Source organism: Notothenia coriiceps, unplaced genomic scaffold (assembly GCF_000735185.1).
Source record: "Notothenia coriiceps isolate Sejong01 unplaced genomic scaffold, NC01 NC01_scaffold00012899, whole genome shotgun sequence".
NCBI lineage: Eukaryota > Metazoa > Chordata > Actinopteri > Perciformes > Nototheniidae > Notothenia > Notothenia coriiceps.
Window position 1 is genome coordinate 244824 of NW_011345600.1, and position 16845 is coordinate 261668.

Consider the following 16845-nt stretch of genomic DNA (forward strand, 5'->3'; position numbering starts at 1 on the left):
AAGTTCACATGTAATTTCCTTTGGAGAGATCAGCATCATTTGTCATCCATACAATGATTAAATATGCTGTATTTTGTTGTTAATCATGTGTTTTTGTGACACATACTATGTGTATTACCATAGACTGTGTATTACCTTTTGCCAAAGGAGCTCAGTGTCGCACACAGCCCTCTAGTGGCGGTTCATGTCACATTGACACAGTAGGATCCATTGCAAAGCTTTTTTCCATATTCACTTTTTCCATCATCTCACCTTCATGTCAATAGCCTCCACCCATCCATTTTATATTCCCACTTCTCCACATTCAATTTTTCTATCATCCCAAGGCAACTATTCATTATCACATTCATAAATATGGACGGCTTTAAGTCAGATTCAGCTGTGGCTACACATGTAAAGCGTAAAGCGTCTTTAAAGCGTCTTTCTACCCTCCCTCCCAAATGTAAAGCGTCTTTGGGTTCAAGAAAAGCGCTATAGAAATGAAATGTATTATTATTATTATTACATGTTTGACTTCAGGAAGATATAAGGGCCTCAACTGGCTTCAATTTTTAAGGTCTAAACCAGATAGACTAACAGAGGACTAACTGTACGGATACACATGCAAAAACATTGCTGTAAAGTAACAAATTACATGAAACAGGGTTACGTAATTAAATCAAAAATACATGTCACTCATCAATTACAGTTACCAAGAAAAACTATGTAAAACTATTACAGTTACTAATCTAAATGCCAGTGATTAAAAAAGATTAACATCCCAATACAAAATGTATTTTGTTACTCTGTTTCCAATTACAGAAGTTACAACCCCAACAATGAAAGCGGGAGACTGCACGCAACAACAAAGAACAGGAAATAACATTGTTTTAAGGTTCGGTGCAGAAAAGGCAAAAATGTTCATAACTCTAACAAATAAAAAAAGAAGGATCAAAAACATACTGAACTGAACAGCAGGACACAAATATCAACGCTATTAATAAGGAGATTAAGAGGATGCTGAACTGTAAGGACGGCTTAAACGCTCTTAAATTAAATGTGTCCTTACAGTACAGAAACTAATTTTGTCAAAAAAAATAAACAAACTGTGAAGTCAATTACTGCGCTTTGACTGCGGGGCACTGTGGGTCAAACAAACCTCTTTGCGGTGTTAGTGCACCTAATTAGTTTGGGATTTTCTGATTTTGAATACATTGAGGAATCAAAGTCAAAGTTAAGCTTTTAAATACCTGATAACAGAGTTAGAGTTTCTGCACTTCAATCTAAGCCTCCCACACTCTCCTTAACCTTAGCAGTCTGTTGGTCCTGATCCTGTTTAAATTGCGTATAGTTTATGCCTCTTCTGCGATGTCTTTTTTCTGCCAACTGAGGAATGAAAGATGCATTCAGATTTAATACTTTTGCACAATCGCAAGGTCGACTCAAACTTTATTCCCAAGTTGTGAAAAAACATACCGTCAACACTGTGTTTATTTAACCGTAACACTTACAAGCGTCTTGATTTTGTGCGCACCTTCAGACTACATGTGAACACTGACCGGAAGAGTGCACTGACCTTTTCAAGCTGAGTATGGCTTTTAAAAAAAACAGTTCAAACAAGACTTGTTTGTTGCTGCCAGAAGACAAATTGTAGCTATAGTACACACCAGAGCATACATTTTTTCAAACTTCCATTGAAAAAGTATTTTTATGTTATTTAATGAAAATGCAATGTAAAAGCTGTTTATGCATTTTTCAGAAAAGTTGTTTTTGTGTTCAGTCACTGTATGGCACTGACCCTGGACCTGCAGATACAACTTCTGCTTCACTAACAATGCAACAGCTGCAGGATGTGTTCTTTTTTAAAAGATCTGCAAGGACCTTCCCACCCACACAGGTCATTCACCTATTGTGCCTGACGAGACCCCCCCCCCCCCCCCCTCAGGTCTGGAAAAGCTAGGAGTACTTTGAGTTTAGAATAACAAAACTCTGCAAGATGCACATAATCTGTCTCTTAGGGACAATTAGTGAAAACCCCTATGTAGCATTCCTTGAGTAAATTATTATGTTATTTATTTGATTTAACCGGCTTCAGCGAGGTGTCTTTTTGTTGTTGTTGTTCTGGGGGATGTGGACTCTTGTGGACTCGTCTGGCAGAGGTTCGGCGGTTTTCGAAGTACTCTTCCACTTATCTTTGGTGACTTAACTGTAAATGTCCACTTGACATTACATCAGTTGTTTACTGTGTCTCAGTTTGCTTACTTCTGTTTTTCTGAGTGCACCTATAGGTCAAAAAGTCGAGTGTTGAAAGCAGGACACTTCTCACACTCAGACACGGCCATCTTGGCTACGTTAAAGGAGTTTCTGCGCTGAACTCAGCACTCAAAGAATAAAAGTTATACAAAAGGGATTTTAACTATTACATATACTAGGGTGGAAAAAAAACCATCTTGAATTTGTTCAGGTTAATAGAGATGTATGTAGTGATTTGGTACCGCAAACGATAACGTTGCTAGCTAGCTAGTTAGCTAACCGCAACAATCATCAATTCTGTTGAGGGCTCAGCAGATGTGGGCGGTTTGAGACAATGCTATACAGTTCAAATTCACACACTGTGCAGTTGTTCACAGTATACAACATGACAATGTACTAAAGGAAGTAGTTGATTAAATAGTATTGATGAATGCTATTGCAATCAGTATCCATGGCTGGGACGCCTTTCAACTCTTATTGCTGCCCAAGGTGGAAGGGCATTATAGGACTGATAATGTTTCAGGAAAAGAGAAATGTTGTCCTTTTACAATTCTAACTGCTGTCCAATCCATCCAACTGAGTAAATATATAATTGGGAGACAGTTTAAAAGAAATATGACCTGGACCCAAACTTTCAGAAGCACTTTCAATGATAAATCAGGAACCGTAAAATAGACTACTCTGTTCAATTGAACTTCTGCTAGTAAAAAAGAAACTGTCACCTCCAAACGACACAGACAGTAAACAACATAGTGTGGAATTCTGGCGTAAACTTTAATATTAATACCATGAAATGCCTTTGCAAAAATGCTACTTACTTTTAGCACATTTGCACAGACATCACTGCAGATACTTGCAATATGAATAATCTTTGCACATGACATTCATTAACCAGGAGTTGAAGGATTTGGTGCGGTTACTTTCTTAGATTTCTTACGAGTTACTGTTGGGAACATTTCTGAGAGTATCAATAAAATGTAGAATTTATGCTCAGTCCCAAACTCAAGAAAAGACTGTCGGAAGTTTTGTGGAAGTCTTTCAGCTTGATGCACAACTCATTGCAAATAATGAGGCTCCTTTGACTTCCCGACACAGCTTGATTCTTGTCATCTCGCTGCTCTACATTGTTATTAATCATGATCGCCGTTTCGTAATGAAACATCACTTTGCTAAGTTAAACTGCACACGCTTGTCTTTCCAGTAATGGCCGCCTGAAGCCATTTATCATAGCACTGTTTGCCTTAATATGACAGCTGCTGCAGCACTGTTTGACTCTTGTGCTGCTGTTTTGAAAATGAGAGTGGAATTTCCCATATATTATTTATGGGAAATCAGATGCATTCATTCACATAAATAATATATGGAAATATGCTCATTTCAGGTTCATATTGGCATGTTGTGCTTTTTACTCTGGCATGTTTACATGTTTTAATGTTCAAAATGGTCCTCTTACCTGTGCTGCTGCTCACCTCTGTCTGAATCGGAACCCAGTCTTCTTTGATTGGTTAACTGGCCGGCTCTGTTGTGATTGGTACATTTCCTAAAGATGTCCACACGCTTAGCCTGACATGTACAATGTTTTGGAGTTCTATCCAATAGAAGCATCCCAGATAGCAGGCGGATGTGGCCCACTTCAGGCAATGATGCGGTACTGCTCGCCTTCTTCTGGCCCGGACCAAATGGATGTGTGCCTAAAGTGGCCCACGTGTAAAATAGCTAATATGGCCCACATATCCCAAAGCAATTTTGGGCCTTTTTTGGCAAAGATGCGGTGCTCCTGCAATGTGTAATCTGGATGTCACCCTAAAGTGGCCCATATGGGAAATGGTGAATATGGCCCAAATATCACGAAACAACTGTGGGCCACCTTTGGCAAAGATGTGGCAGAATGGACAAAGGCTAATCTGGTTGTAAACCAAAAGTGGCCCATATATGATGAAGCAAATGTGGCCCAGTTATCTTAAAACATATCTGGGCCAGTTTAGGCAAAGATAATCCCAGTAATCCGGATGTGAACCTAAAGTGGCCTACATATGACATGGCAAATATGGCCCAAATACGTGACAAGAAATGTTGACCACTTTTGGCAAATGTAAGGCACAGTCAGCACTGGCTAATCAGAGTGTGAGCCTAAAGTGGCCCACATTTGACCTGAAAAATATGGCCCAAATATTAAAAACACAGACGTGGGTCACTTGTGGTAAGGATGCAGCACAATTGGTATCGGCAAATCTTGATATGAGCCTGAAGTGGCCCACAACTGATGCAGCAAATGTGGCCCGGTTATCTTAAGACATATCTGGGCCACTTTTGGTAAACATACGGCACAGTCAGCACTGGCTAATCTGGATGTGAACAGTATTGGGCCACTTCTGGCGAGGATGCAACACTTTTGGCACAGGCTAATCTAGATGTGAGCCTGAAAAGGCCTACATGGGTGTTATATCACTAAGTTATGGAAGTAAACAAAGGACAACAAGGAGGTGTTTCAGGCAGGTGTGTGGGAGAGATACTCCCTGTGGCGTGAACTTTGTTCATCCTTTGGAGACCATTCACATGCACCTTTATATAAAACACTACATTAGAGGGAAAGCCTCTTAACCAGAGATATCTGGTTCTTACAGGACAGTGAAAAAACTACAAAAATATAATGCATTGCTGTAGATTAAACTTCCACATACATAAAGAAGTTACAATTAAAGTAGTAGTAAAATGCAACATACACATTGATGCAGCTGAATCTCATAGTAAAAGATTGACGGGTAGCATTTTAAATGGAAAATCAATGTTTTTTTATTATGAATGCTTGACTTACCTGTAGTTTTTTTTCTTTTTCTTTTTACAAGTCTTTTTATTTCATTATAGTGTACAATAATCGATGCCATTTCATATATTGTAATATCACAGTACACTCACTACACTCCCCCCTCCCTCCCTCCACCCGCACATGCCCACACTGACGAAACCAAAAACATTTAAAAAAAAAAAAAATGTTTATCAATATAACTTAAACAACAGAGCCATGAAAATAAATAGAAAACGAAAAAAAAAAAAAACGTACCTGTAGTTGAGTGTTTTCAGAGAGTAGTGTTTGTATTTTCATATAAATTAGTCATCTGAATACTAGTGTCCCTGTAGCCATAACATTGTGTTATGCACCATTAGCTTTCAAGGAGAAAGGCAGTGTCTGCTGTGAATTTGAACAAAACTGAAAAAATTATAGAATATGTAAGTGGGTTTGACATTCAAACATGAGAAAGCTGTCCCTGGAGATGCAAATGCGTTTTATGTTCGTTCTCTCAGACGGAGATAATGTGTGGATAATGTGTTTTTAAGCCTTAGCGGTAAATGTCATTGTATTTACTTATATATTACATTCATTGCATTCAGTCATGCCCCGCTAGTGAAAAGTCAACACTTCGCCTTCAGCTACTTGTTGCCTAACGCGGCGTAACATCGAGTCCCTGGCTGTATAATCGCACACAACGAGAGCTGCTGTTATATTTGTCCTTGACAGTCATGAAAACATAAAGTGTGGGGTATGCAGACTTTAAACATACTTGATCCCCCAGAACAACAACATAATACCCCCTTTTTTTTAGCACGACAATGCAAATTAAATGTCACTTTTTATTGTGTCCTTACCTTAGGTGACTATAAAAATAAAAACAAACAGTTTGTCTTCTAAAAACCCTTTCACCACCCTGCACTTCCCAGATAAGCCTATTCAGCTATTCATCCCTGTTATGTCTGAAGGTAGAAAAATGTCTTTTAATCCGAGCACACCAGCTAAGAACAACAAAGGATAATAGATAAGAAGAAACGTTTGACAACTTCTTACAAAAGGATCAGACAACCGGAACATGTTTTGAAACTATTCATCAATGTCATGTTTCTTAATGAAATGCTGCCGTTATCTCGACACTGGACCACACAATGTTTGTTTATGGAATTGTGGGATATGGTGGGCTTGCTAATTAATATAATTACTTACTTTTCAATAAAGACGGCGTGGGTGGGCAGACAAGAAGCTTTCATAAGGTATAATGCAGTAAAATCCTTGGCAATGAAAACTATCTTTTCAATAGCTTTTTGAAAGTCTATGTGGGTATTCTTCACTTTTATTGAAGGTTACATTGATACATCTTTATAGCTTCTATTGCAGCAGTAAATTATTCAAAGCCAATTACCGTTTTCATGATGTGAACTGAATACCAACAACCTCACAGCAATGTCGCTTCATTAAGATGCAACAAATGGACATTTATTTAAGCCTTGGAAGCTAAAATGCCAACATTTAAAAAGTAAGAGTCTGTATGTGTCTACTTGTAATGATTAAAAACCCACCATCTGTGCAATGCTACAGACATATTATTTTGACCTTTTTAAACTGTGTTTTTTATATTTCGTTTTAAATCATGCCCCAATATTGTAATCTACTAAGGACAATTACAGATGCAGGCTATGTGAACAATTCAGCTATATAAATATATAGATATATATAAATGACAGCTGAAAAAACGTCATGCTTATATTTCTTTAAACAAATATTCAAATTTGTATTATTCACTATGGCTTTCTTTTTTTAACTTAAAGACCCTTTTATGCTTTTTGGGGCTTTCCCTTTCCTGTAGTGTGTAAATGGTCTGCAATGGCTACAATCCCAAAGAGGGAGTTTCTCTCCCACACCCTGCCAGACACACCTCCATATGACCCCTTTATTTCTAGTAACATAGTGACATCACTATGTAACACTCATGATACTATTGGCTGGCACTCGAACACATTGACCATGATAGGCTAGGGGGCGGGACATCTCTAAGCAATTGACCAATCAAAACAGACCCAGCCAGCTAACCAATCAGAGAAGACTGGCCTCTGGTTTCAGACAGAGGGGGAAAAAAAGATGCTATTTTTTCTTTTAATGTTTCTTTTATTGTCTTTTTTTAAAATGCCTTTGTCTGAATGTCTTTCATTTTTGTAAAGCACCTTGAATTGCCTTGTGTTGAAAGGTGATAAATAAACTTGCCATGCCTTGCTTGTACAGTATGTCACAAAATACAAATATTATCCAGAAAATCAGCCTAATAAACATTTAAAGCTGATCATCTATTGTCTTTTATTGGCTAATTGACGTTTTAATGTTGCATTTATATTTTCCTAAACACTTTGAGCTATCTCTTATATTAGGTGCTCTATAAATAAACTGTATTTTTAATTATTAAACTGACTGTAAAAATTGAGCAGTTAAGGAGCCTGTTAATTCCCTCCAGGAATTGCTAGCAATTAAAAGATAAAGTAAAGGTTGGGCGGAAACAAACACAACTCAAATGTGACTATTATGTTGCTCTGTGTCTCCTGGATGCCTGTAAGTAGATAATTGTTTGTTTATACGTTAGTCATGACAGCTAATTTGATAATAGTCAGGGCTGTCTGTCAGCTCAAATACAGATGTCAGTTAAAGAAATACAATATGTTTGCCTGAGGAAAACGAAACTGCACGGGCAGAAAACCAGTACTCAAAGATCCAGAGAAAACTATCTGACACCTCTTCATTTATTCAACAACACCACAAGCTAAGATGTCAAACATAAAAAGTTGATTCAACACACTTTGATAAAACCGCAACAAAAAAAGAACATTGAAAGCTTCAGAGGGGCACAACGAAGGGCTTTTGTTGCTTCTGCAAACCGTTATTCATACCACACTCAAAGATCTACTCCTGTTTCTCTTCAGTCCGACGATTCATACGGTTTTTTCTTTTCTGTGACAGGTATTATTACATCGAATCCTGCAGGTGTTTTGTCCCTTTAGAAACACAAAGGACACATATATAATACACACAATCTTTCACCAGATTACACCTTTTAAGAGCTGTCAGTGAATGCCATGATTCATGAGTATCTGGTCCTTAAGGACTTCTGTGCATTCTGAATAAATACCACTAAAGTTTAAAGAAATGTCTCTACAGTTATTGTACAATGGCAAGTGCAGAAATTATGAAATGTTTTTTTCCAAAAGTATCTTGCTGTAAGTCTTTCTCCAGTCTTCTTGTTGGTTTGATCCCGTGTTGACACTGGAGAGCACTATGAGGGCAGAATGCTGTTGATGAATCTGTACAAAACATGTTTTCATTCACTTTCTAAAATCCTATTTCCTTTGACACATAAGGTCTTAAGGCAACAGTTATCGTCTACCAGTGCTTGAGGTATGTCACATTATGACCTAGTCCTGCCCTCTATGTCTCTGAGAAATTTGAATATACATGCAAAAGTTGTACAGAAGTTTTTCCAGAAGGCAAACCAAATATTGAATTCCCAAAGATCCCGGCATTGCATCAGCGGGCCAATCAAACAGCTTCTCCTGCCACACTGAGAGAAAGGCGTAAGACCTTGGCCGATCTGTGACTGCAGGGGTTCTGGGGCACCGGCGTTTGGCTCGCTGAGAAACACCACGCCTTCAGGAGACTCTTACTCTGGATTTGCGCGCTTTGATCCGGACCAGCGACTGATGACGAGGAGGTCGACAGTGCCCTGCAGCAGCCCCATGAGGAAGCATTGACGCGGTCTTGGCACGAGACATCAGCGTTGCGGGACGGGTGGTGTGGACTGGAGGAGTGGGGGGCGACGTGTCCTTGTGGTTTGACCGCAGGCGCCCCAGTTCGAAGGCAGCGACCACGGAGCACGTTTTGGAAAGCTTTCTTGAACTCCCGGCTGAAGCAGGGGTAGATGATGGGGTTAAGGCAGCTGTTCAGGTAGCCAAGCCAGAAGGTGATCTTAAAGATGGTTTCAGAAGGCTTACAGGACGGGAAGATGGATCCTAGAGTAAGCAAATAAAGAGACACGAATCAAATAAGGAAGCAAGCACACTAATACACCACTATTCTTTAAGATTAACCCCTAACCCTAATATGCACTTGGGCAGTCAATACCTCCATTTAAGCTCAACAACTAGCACAGAATGCTAGTAAATTGTCCGTCGTTCACTTCTTTCCAGACATATTTCCTTTTCCCCTTGTACAAACAGGCTCCTAAGGGTTAATTATTTTTCAAAATCTCACACTCAAGAACATTTACTATTGTTTTGCGCTGATAGGCAATTCATTTCCATCCATCCAACAGATGCTCTTAAACTTACCCACCTTTCCCCATTGCCCTACCCATCTACACATCTGTTCCCACCTTCTAAATCAGCACTGCAGTTGCCATGGATTCCCCCCCCTCGCCTGCATGTCATTACCTCATCAGCCTCTCAGTGCTATTAATTCCTGTCCAGTTCGTCCACATTTGGTGTCTCTTTCTTGCCCTGTGTTTTTTCTTTGAAACTTCTTTAACCGAAACATGGAATCTGCACCTGCCTTCCTGAAAGTCTACATTTACCCTTTTCCTTCATATCTTCATAAAACGCAGTATGGCGACTGAGGTGTACTTTTAGCCATATACGGTTTTTCATGATTTGGGTCCCTTGGTTCTAATTAAGAGAAATCGTTCAATAATCAATGTTCATTTAGCTTGGCGTGTTTCTAACTGTGTGGCAGCAGTTTGTGTTTTGCCTTTACCTGATTCAACATGACATTAGCCCAAAAATACTAGTCGTTTTTTGTTCACCATTTTGTAGTTGGAAAAACTGAGCACATTTATTTTTATTTGATTTATTTTATCTTTATTTAACCAGGATAGGTCTCATTGAGATTAAAAATATCTTTTTCAAGAGAGTCCTGGCTCAAGAATGGTAACAGCACAGTTTCAGACAGTTTTACAGTTAAAGACAATAACACATTTTTTTTACATTTACAAGAATAAGCTCAATACCTTCGGGTTAACTTGCATAAACCAATGTCCAAAAGCTACGCTTACTTGCATAATGCTTCACAGTGCCTATATGGTGCCATTGCACAGCACACATCACATTCTTTTCTGAATTTGGTATGCATACTGTAATGCCAGCGTTGTTACGGTGGCTGAAAAGCATTCCTGGCGGTCACTATAGTGCTTCACCACAAAACAGGCTTTCTTTCTGAAGTGCTCCGGAGGAATAATAAAAAATTCAGTATTGTTTTCCTCAACAGCCGTCTGGGAATCTCAGACCATCATTGCCTCAAAGCTTGAATGCTCACTGTGCTATGAGCCATGAAGGTCTGTCTCAATTGAAATGCATAACTATTCTCCGATGACTGGCTGCCTTGGGAGACTACAGGGTGACTGAGGATGCCTCCTAGCATTACAGCCCATTAAGCCTGGTGCTTGTAATCTATAATAGCTTTCATAGGAGGCGGCTACAGTTTGTTTCATTCCATTTCATCTCACAGTAGGAGCCCATTCGGCCCCATTGTGGTGTCTTATTTGGTCTATTTGGTTGCTTGTAATTTAATTTCTTGATGTCCCTTGTAAAGATATTCATGCAGTAGTGTCGAGGGACAGCGGGGAAGTAGCAAGGCCTTGCCTGAGGTTGTGTTCATGGTGCAAAACCTATCAAGAAATATGATACAAATGACTCAACAGCTTTTGTATCGCAATGGCTACAATGCCAAGCCATTGGTGGGATAGTGTTAGATCTACATTAAAATGGCTCAGGCTATATTTTTAGCCATGGACACAATGTTGGTATGTAAGATCATCTGTCACTCAAATAGTCAGTTGGTCAGCGTGCCACTTTGGGTCAGACTGAAATAGCTTGAAAACATTTGGATGGATTGCCATGAAAACTTGTTGTTGTTAGTCATGGTCCCATGGGGAAGGATACTGACACTTCATAATCCCCTGACATTTCCTATAGCGCCACCACAACGTTGGCATTTCTGTTTGTTTTGTCAATAAACAGTCTGAAAATAATGAAAAAAATCCCATTTGTTTCCTAGAATACCAGGGAACATCTTTAAATTGCTCAATTTGTCCAACCAACAGACCAAAACTTGGGATTATTCAATTGTATATCACAGTGAAAAGCAGAAAATTGTCGCAACTGATAAACGTTCTGTCAAACGGATAACTAATTAAAACACCTCTTCTCACAGCAGACGTGTTGACTTGTCATGGGAAAGCACAGGTGTTTTTTTTAATAACATTAATCATAGCTAATTATGGCAGTGCTATTCGAGGGCCAGAGTAAGCCATCACAGTGTGGCCAGTAAACACAATACCAGGACCCATCAACACAGCAGCTATATTCAGCCATCATTCATTTTATTATTTACACCTGTGTTTTTCCTATTGTGACATTTCAAAAGAGCTTCTGTTTAAAGTGTTTATTTACATGTTTTAGCACTACTGGAGTAAATAGCCATGAAAGTTAAGTCAAAACCATTATTACTTAAATATAGTTATTGTGTTCAGACATTTTAATACATTTCCTACAGACAATACATCCCCGTTTTTGGCAGAGTATCCCTTTTGTTTACAGTTGGATTCCGTATTTGGCCTTTCATACATTCACTTATGAATGTTCACAAATCAAGGATAAAAGGTAATGTATATCACTTGTCTACATCTCCTCCATCATGTTCAATGCGATTACAGTTTGTGTAACACTAACAAAACACACATTTCAGAAATAATCTCACCATCTGCGACCTGGGCTGATAGACTATTACCCTTTAAATACACACAGGTCCACACTGACAATCACTTATCGCAGGCTAGCCGTAAGAGTTATTTCAGAAACAATTAAGATTCAAGATTAGTTTTTACAATGGTCGGTTTCTAGCCTCTCTTACATTTATGATAACATCGCTGTTATCGCCTTCTTTGAAAGAGTCTGACAACATGTAGGTGTAATTTATAGATGATAGTTAAGAATATCGAGCTTAGTAGACATTTACCTTTCCCTGAGCTCTTGGTATTGGCAACCAAAGCTCCGACATGGAGTTTTGATACAATGGTGGACTAATCCTTAATTAGTTCATTTCTGTCCTGTGTTGCTTCTGCTGAATTTAAATTAACAGAATAAAGCAGGCCTCTACAATAAATCATCAGAGCCCTCATTATGGACTCAATTAATGTCTGAAACATTTAAATACCATTTATATTCAGAAAATACCTTATTTCCATTTGCAGACACATGCAGCAAATCAAATCCAACAAGTTAGTTTCCATTTTTCTTACTGATTACATTCTCCTTGCATTCAAGTCAATGAGCTACCATAAAGACTTGTTTTTCTGAACAATGCAGTCCTTCCAAAAACCCAGAAGGTTGTTTGACAATGATGTTGTTTAAAGTATATCCAAAATCCTCAAATCTTATTCTATCCATCTGGAACAGCCAATGAGACTTTATCCATATTTGCATATTTTTGTGTAGGTACATTCATCCTAAAGAAAAGCCGCTTTTTAAATGTCCTCTCTGGTAGTTTCATCTTTGTAGCACCTGAATCCACACCCACTACTCTTCTATATCACTGCAGTAGGGTTTTGTTGTGTATTATTACAATTAAAACAGATTTGTTTCCAATAATCAAATTGTCTGTTTTGTTGATGTGTCTTACAAAATGAGCAGATAAATGTGCGACTGTCGACTAAGGACTTTTATTTTGTTATAATGAACATGATTGAGATTCCAATTACAGTGTACATGTTGACAATGTGATAGGAGTTTTTCATAGTAATACACCTGCAGAGATTGATCAACTGATTGATCAAATCTGCTTTGGCTAAACAACATTAAAGAAATGACTCTACTCTCCAGTCTTCCCTTTCAACGCTCTCATGGTGCTGTTTTAGATACAGGAATCTGTTTTCACTAAAAAAGCACTAAAATGTCTTGCTCACCTGTTTTAACAGCTCATTAAATGGCAATTATCACTCTTGTGGTGCTTCAGACTGATCAATGGCCAAATGGCGTCTTTGCATATAATGTCAAACAGTCACAAATGTAAAACGTTTTTAAAATTGTGAATTAAAACAAAAACCCAGTTTGTTAATTTTAGAAGAAGATGAATGATTGATCGCATTTAGAAACGTGTCTAGGTAAATATCTTTGTTTGTTGAGTGAGGTGAGTTTTTATTTTTTTTAAATACTTACGTACCTCACTTGCAACAAGTCAGTGTCACTAATTGTAATCCTTTGCTCCTGACGTAAACACTAAGCGGTCTCCGCCTAACAATTTTGCACCTCCCTGCAGTTATCTAGCTTACCAAGAAATAACAGCATACAGTACTGAGCCAATTGGTTTCAAAAGGCCATCAAATCTGACCCCCAATAACATCTGATAACCATAATTCAATCGACGGATAACATGCAAAGGACCTGTTCAGTATCAGGAAAGACATTGTTAGTGGGTAGATGGTTATCAAAGTGGATTATTTAGCAGTTTAAGAGAATTATATACTTCCTCAGCAGTTAGTGAAGATTGTAAAATGAATTGCTGGTGTTGTAATTCAATAACGAAAAGTTGTAATAACTGCAGACAAACTATAGTTTGATAAAGGAAAATGTGTTAAATGACCTACTTTGTTTTTAAAAGATGTATATTTTTTAGAAGAATCTTCACTTTGTGACTTGAATATAATAAGACAGGTAATGTCACATTTCAGGCAAAAGCATGTTGGTGTAGTTTACATTTTGTAAGCTATTCTCTTATTGTCTTAGTCTTCTTTTACACTACCATTTAGTTCTCAAAATAGAATTGTCACATATTGCATATTAATCTAGTCCCATGTGTTTGACGTCAGTGTTGACTTGTCATCATAGCCTTTAGTCCTGGGGGAAAAAGGTTATTTAAGACTAAGTCACAGTTCATTAATGACATAATCCCGGGTTAAGAGGTACCTACCAATGGGTAATACCAGGAAAAAAGGAAGCCAGCACAGAATGAAACACCCGACAACGATGCCAAGAGTCTTGGCTGCCTTCTCTTCTCTTGAGAACCTAAGCATCTTCGGCAGGGAAAAGGTGGTGCGTTTGCGTGCCACGGTCCCTTTGTTTTCCTCTTGCTTCTCAGTCTGAGCAGCGTTCCCTCTGTGAATCCTCAGCGTCACCCCTTCTGCCTCAACCCCTTCTCCCGTACCGCTCTTCCGGAGGGTTGCGTTCTTTCTCTTTGCCACAGTGTACACACGGCAGTACATGGCCAGGATGATGGCTAGAGGGATGTAGAAAGATCCTAGCGCCGAGAACAAAGCATAGACGGGTTCCTCCGTGATCCGGCACACTGTCTCGTCTTCTGGCTCCGGTTCCTTCCAGCCGAACAGAGGGCCCACAGATATAGCCGCAGAGAGAACCCAGAGAGCAGCCACCGCCGTCAGGCCTCGGCGACCCGTAGCGATGGCAGGGTAGCGCAGAGGATAGCTAACTGCCAGGTAGCGGTCGATGGAGATCACACAGAGGCTGAGGATGGAGGCGGTGCAGCAGAGGACGTCCAGAGCGGCCCAGACGCTGCAGAAGAAGCGGCCAAACACCCATCTTCCAAGAGCCTCCGAGGTGGCAGAGAAGGGCATCACAGCCGAGCTCAGCAGCAGGTCTGCGGCGGCCAGATTGGCGATAAAGTAGTGCGTCACAGAGCGCCAGTGGTGGTGGAACAACACCGACAGGATGACAAGGATGTTGCCAAGGACCCCAAACACGATAAACACCAACAGAACCATCCCCAGAACCACCATCTTGGCTACTTCCACTTCATGTTGGGAGGATGAGCTGCAGTTGGGACATCGATCTGCTGCAGGAAAAACACTGGAGTTCTCAGCGGGGTCCATTGTAAACTGTTGGGTGCATCACGTTTCTAAATGCCTTGAAGAGCGATAACACTCATGACACATCTGTTACTCTAATTAGTACAGCTACATCCCTTTTTCTGCTCCTCCTGATGCAGAGGATGAAAGCCTCCCTGCCGCATAACCTGCTCTTCCAGTTCATAAGTAAATGAGGTGACACTTGACAACGATCCACCAATCACAGAGTTCCTTGGCAGAAAGTCAGAGAGAGGGACACTGCCATGGGTTGTCTAATTGTGTCCATAATTAAAGTACAGTCTAATGGAAATGACAAATATTCAATTTCTCAGAGGCGGCCACTGATGGATTTGGAATGTCATGTTCTGTCATGCTGAAAGGCTTTCTTGAAGCAAACCTTTTAGAAACAAGAAAAGAGATAACAAATAAGTATAGTTAACAAAACATTAGTTACCCAATGATTATTTTAATACCCACACAAGGCTCATCACCCTTTTAAGAGCTGGTATTTATTCATCAGTGCGGGAACTAATCAAAACTTCACACATAGAATGTAAGACATTAAAGGTAAATGGAAAAAAAGTAATTATACAGCACTCGGATATGATTAAAGAGTAAAAATATCTTTTAATAGTCTCTTTTCAGAGGAAACAGTCCGTCTATTCTTCCCTCGTTGCATTAGAGAAAATGTAGTATTCTGCTTGAATAAACTAAGTTGCAGTCACAATTTCCTTTTCACCCAGAAAACATTGCAGCCACCTTGTCTTTTTGAGTCTGCAAGCTAAAAGTAAAAACATCCCATTACTCATACCTGATTTGTGTTTAACCTCTCAATTAACCAGGCATATCGATTATCTATTTAATAGAGCCGGTGAGCAGTGGGGTAGGGCGGCTATTATAATAGAAAACATAAAAAAAGGAGACATAATCAAAAAAAACAACAACAGGAGATAAAGACAAGGACACCACAGCGCCAATTACGATCCACGGGGGAATAAAGAAAATCATCCGTGGTATTATAAGAGAACCAGCCAGCCATGCGGGTAATAAAAAAATAAATGAAAGCAGAGATTACAAAAAATGTTTTAAGAGCAGACGTTCAGACGGGGCCTGAGATGGCTTCCTTGAAGGTCTTGTGATTGCAAGCTGGGCTCTTACTCAACGGTGGATGACAGGCCAGGAATTGAACCTTGAGGTGGGCTCTATATTACCGAGGGGAAGGCTCTGGCCTGCTGATAGTCCCACTCAGTGGCACTCTCCGTGTACGTGTTGGAGAGCTGGGATGTCACTGACTGAGATAAACAGCGGCTAGAGGAAGAATGTAGAAGAAGCTGCGATAAAGCTCGTCACGTGTTTCTGCAAGATCAAAGGCTTCATCCCACCATGAGGCGGAACGAAAATCCATCCAAACAAACACTTGATGCCGCGATTTCCAGCATCAGTAGCCTGAGGGGAAATGGAATTCAAACAGGCGCTGAATGCATATCTCAGATGGTTTCTGCAGGATGGCTAAACGTATGTGAAACTCGGATGGCCTTTTTGAATGTAATGAGATTTCATGGTGCGGTGAAGTGCCGGTGTAAAATGAAAAACCCCCATTGAAAACACAGCCCCGCTGTTTTTGTGGGCTATTGTGACAAGAGATATAAGTCTTTCATATGTTCGAACCAACACATTAGGCGCATTCACACCGCAGTACTTTTCCCACAAAGGTTCATGAGAACTTAGTTCATGAGAACTCTTTAGTTCTCATGAACTAAGTACAGATCGCGTTCACACCGGAATAAGTTCCCTGAGGGAAGATTACACAAATGAAGCCGCTGACGTCACTTCTTCTTCTGCTTTGGGTTTACTGGCAGGCCGCAAACAACTTCACGGCGTATACTGCCACCCGAAGTCCCCGACCCGGAAGTCCCCCGGAGTTGGGGCCTGGCTTCAGTAGAAGCTGCTGGGA

At 39.8% G+C, this 16845-nt stretch overlaps 1 protein-coding gene across 1 annotated transcript in view; it reads right to left on the reverse strand.

The window, feature by feature from the left end:
* Positions 1–7199: 7199 nt before the first annotated feature.
* Positions 7200–16845, reverse strand: part of LOC104947653 (alpha-1A adrenergic receptor-like) — a 13902-nt gene continuing 4256 nt past the window's right edge. The window contains exons 2-3 of the mRNA XM_010773710.1: positions 14000–15288; positions 7200–9051 (exon numbers count right to left, since the gene is read on the reverse strand). Coding sequence (XP_010772012.1) covers positions 8582–9051; positions 14000–14915 — 1386 coding nt within the window. The 5' untranslated portion in view covers positions 14916–15288 and the 3' untranslated portion in view covers positions 7200–8581. The remainder of the gene's footprint in view (positions 9052–13999; positions 15289–16845) is intronic.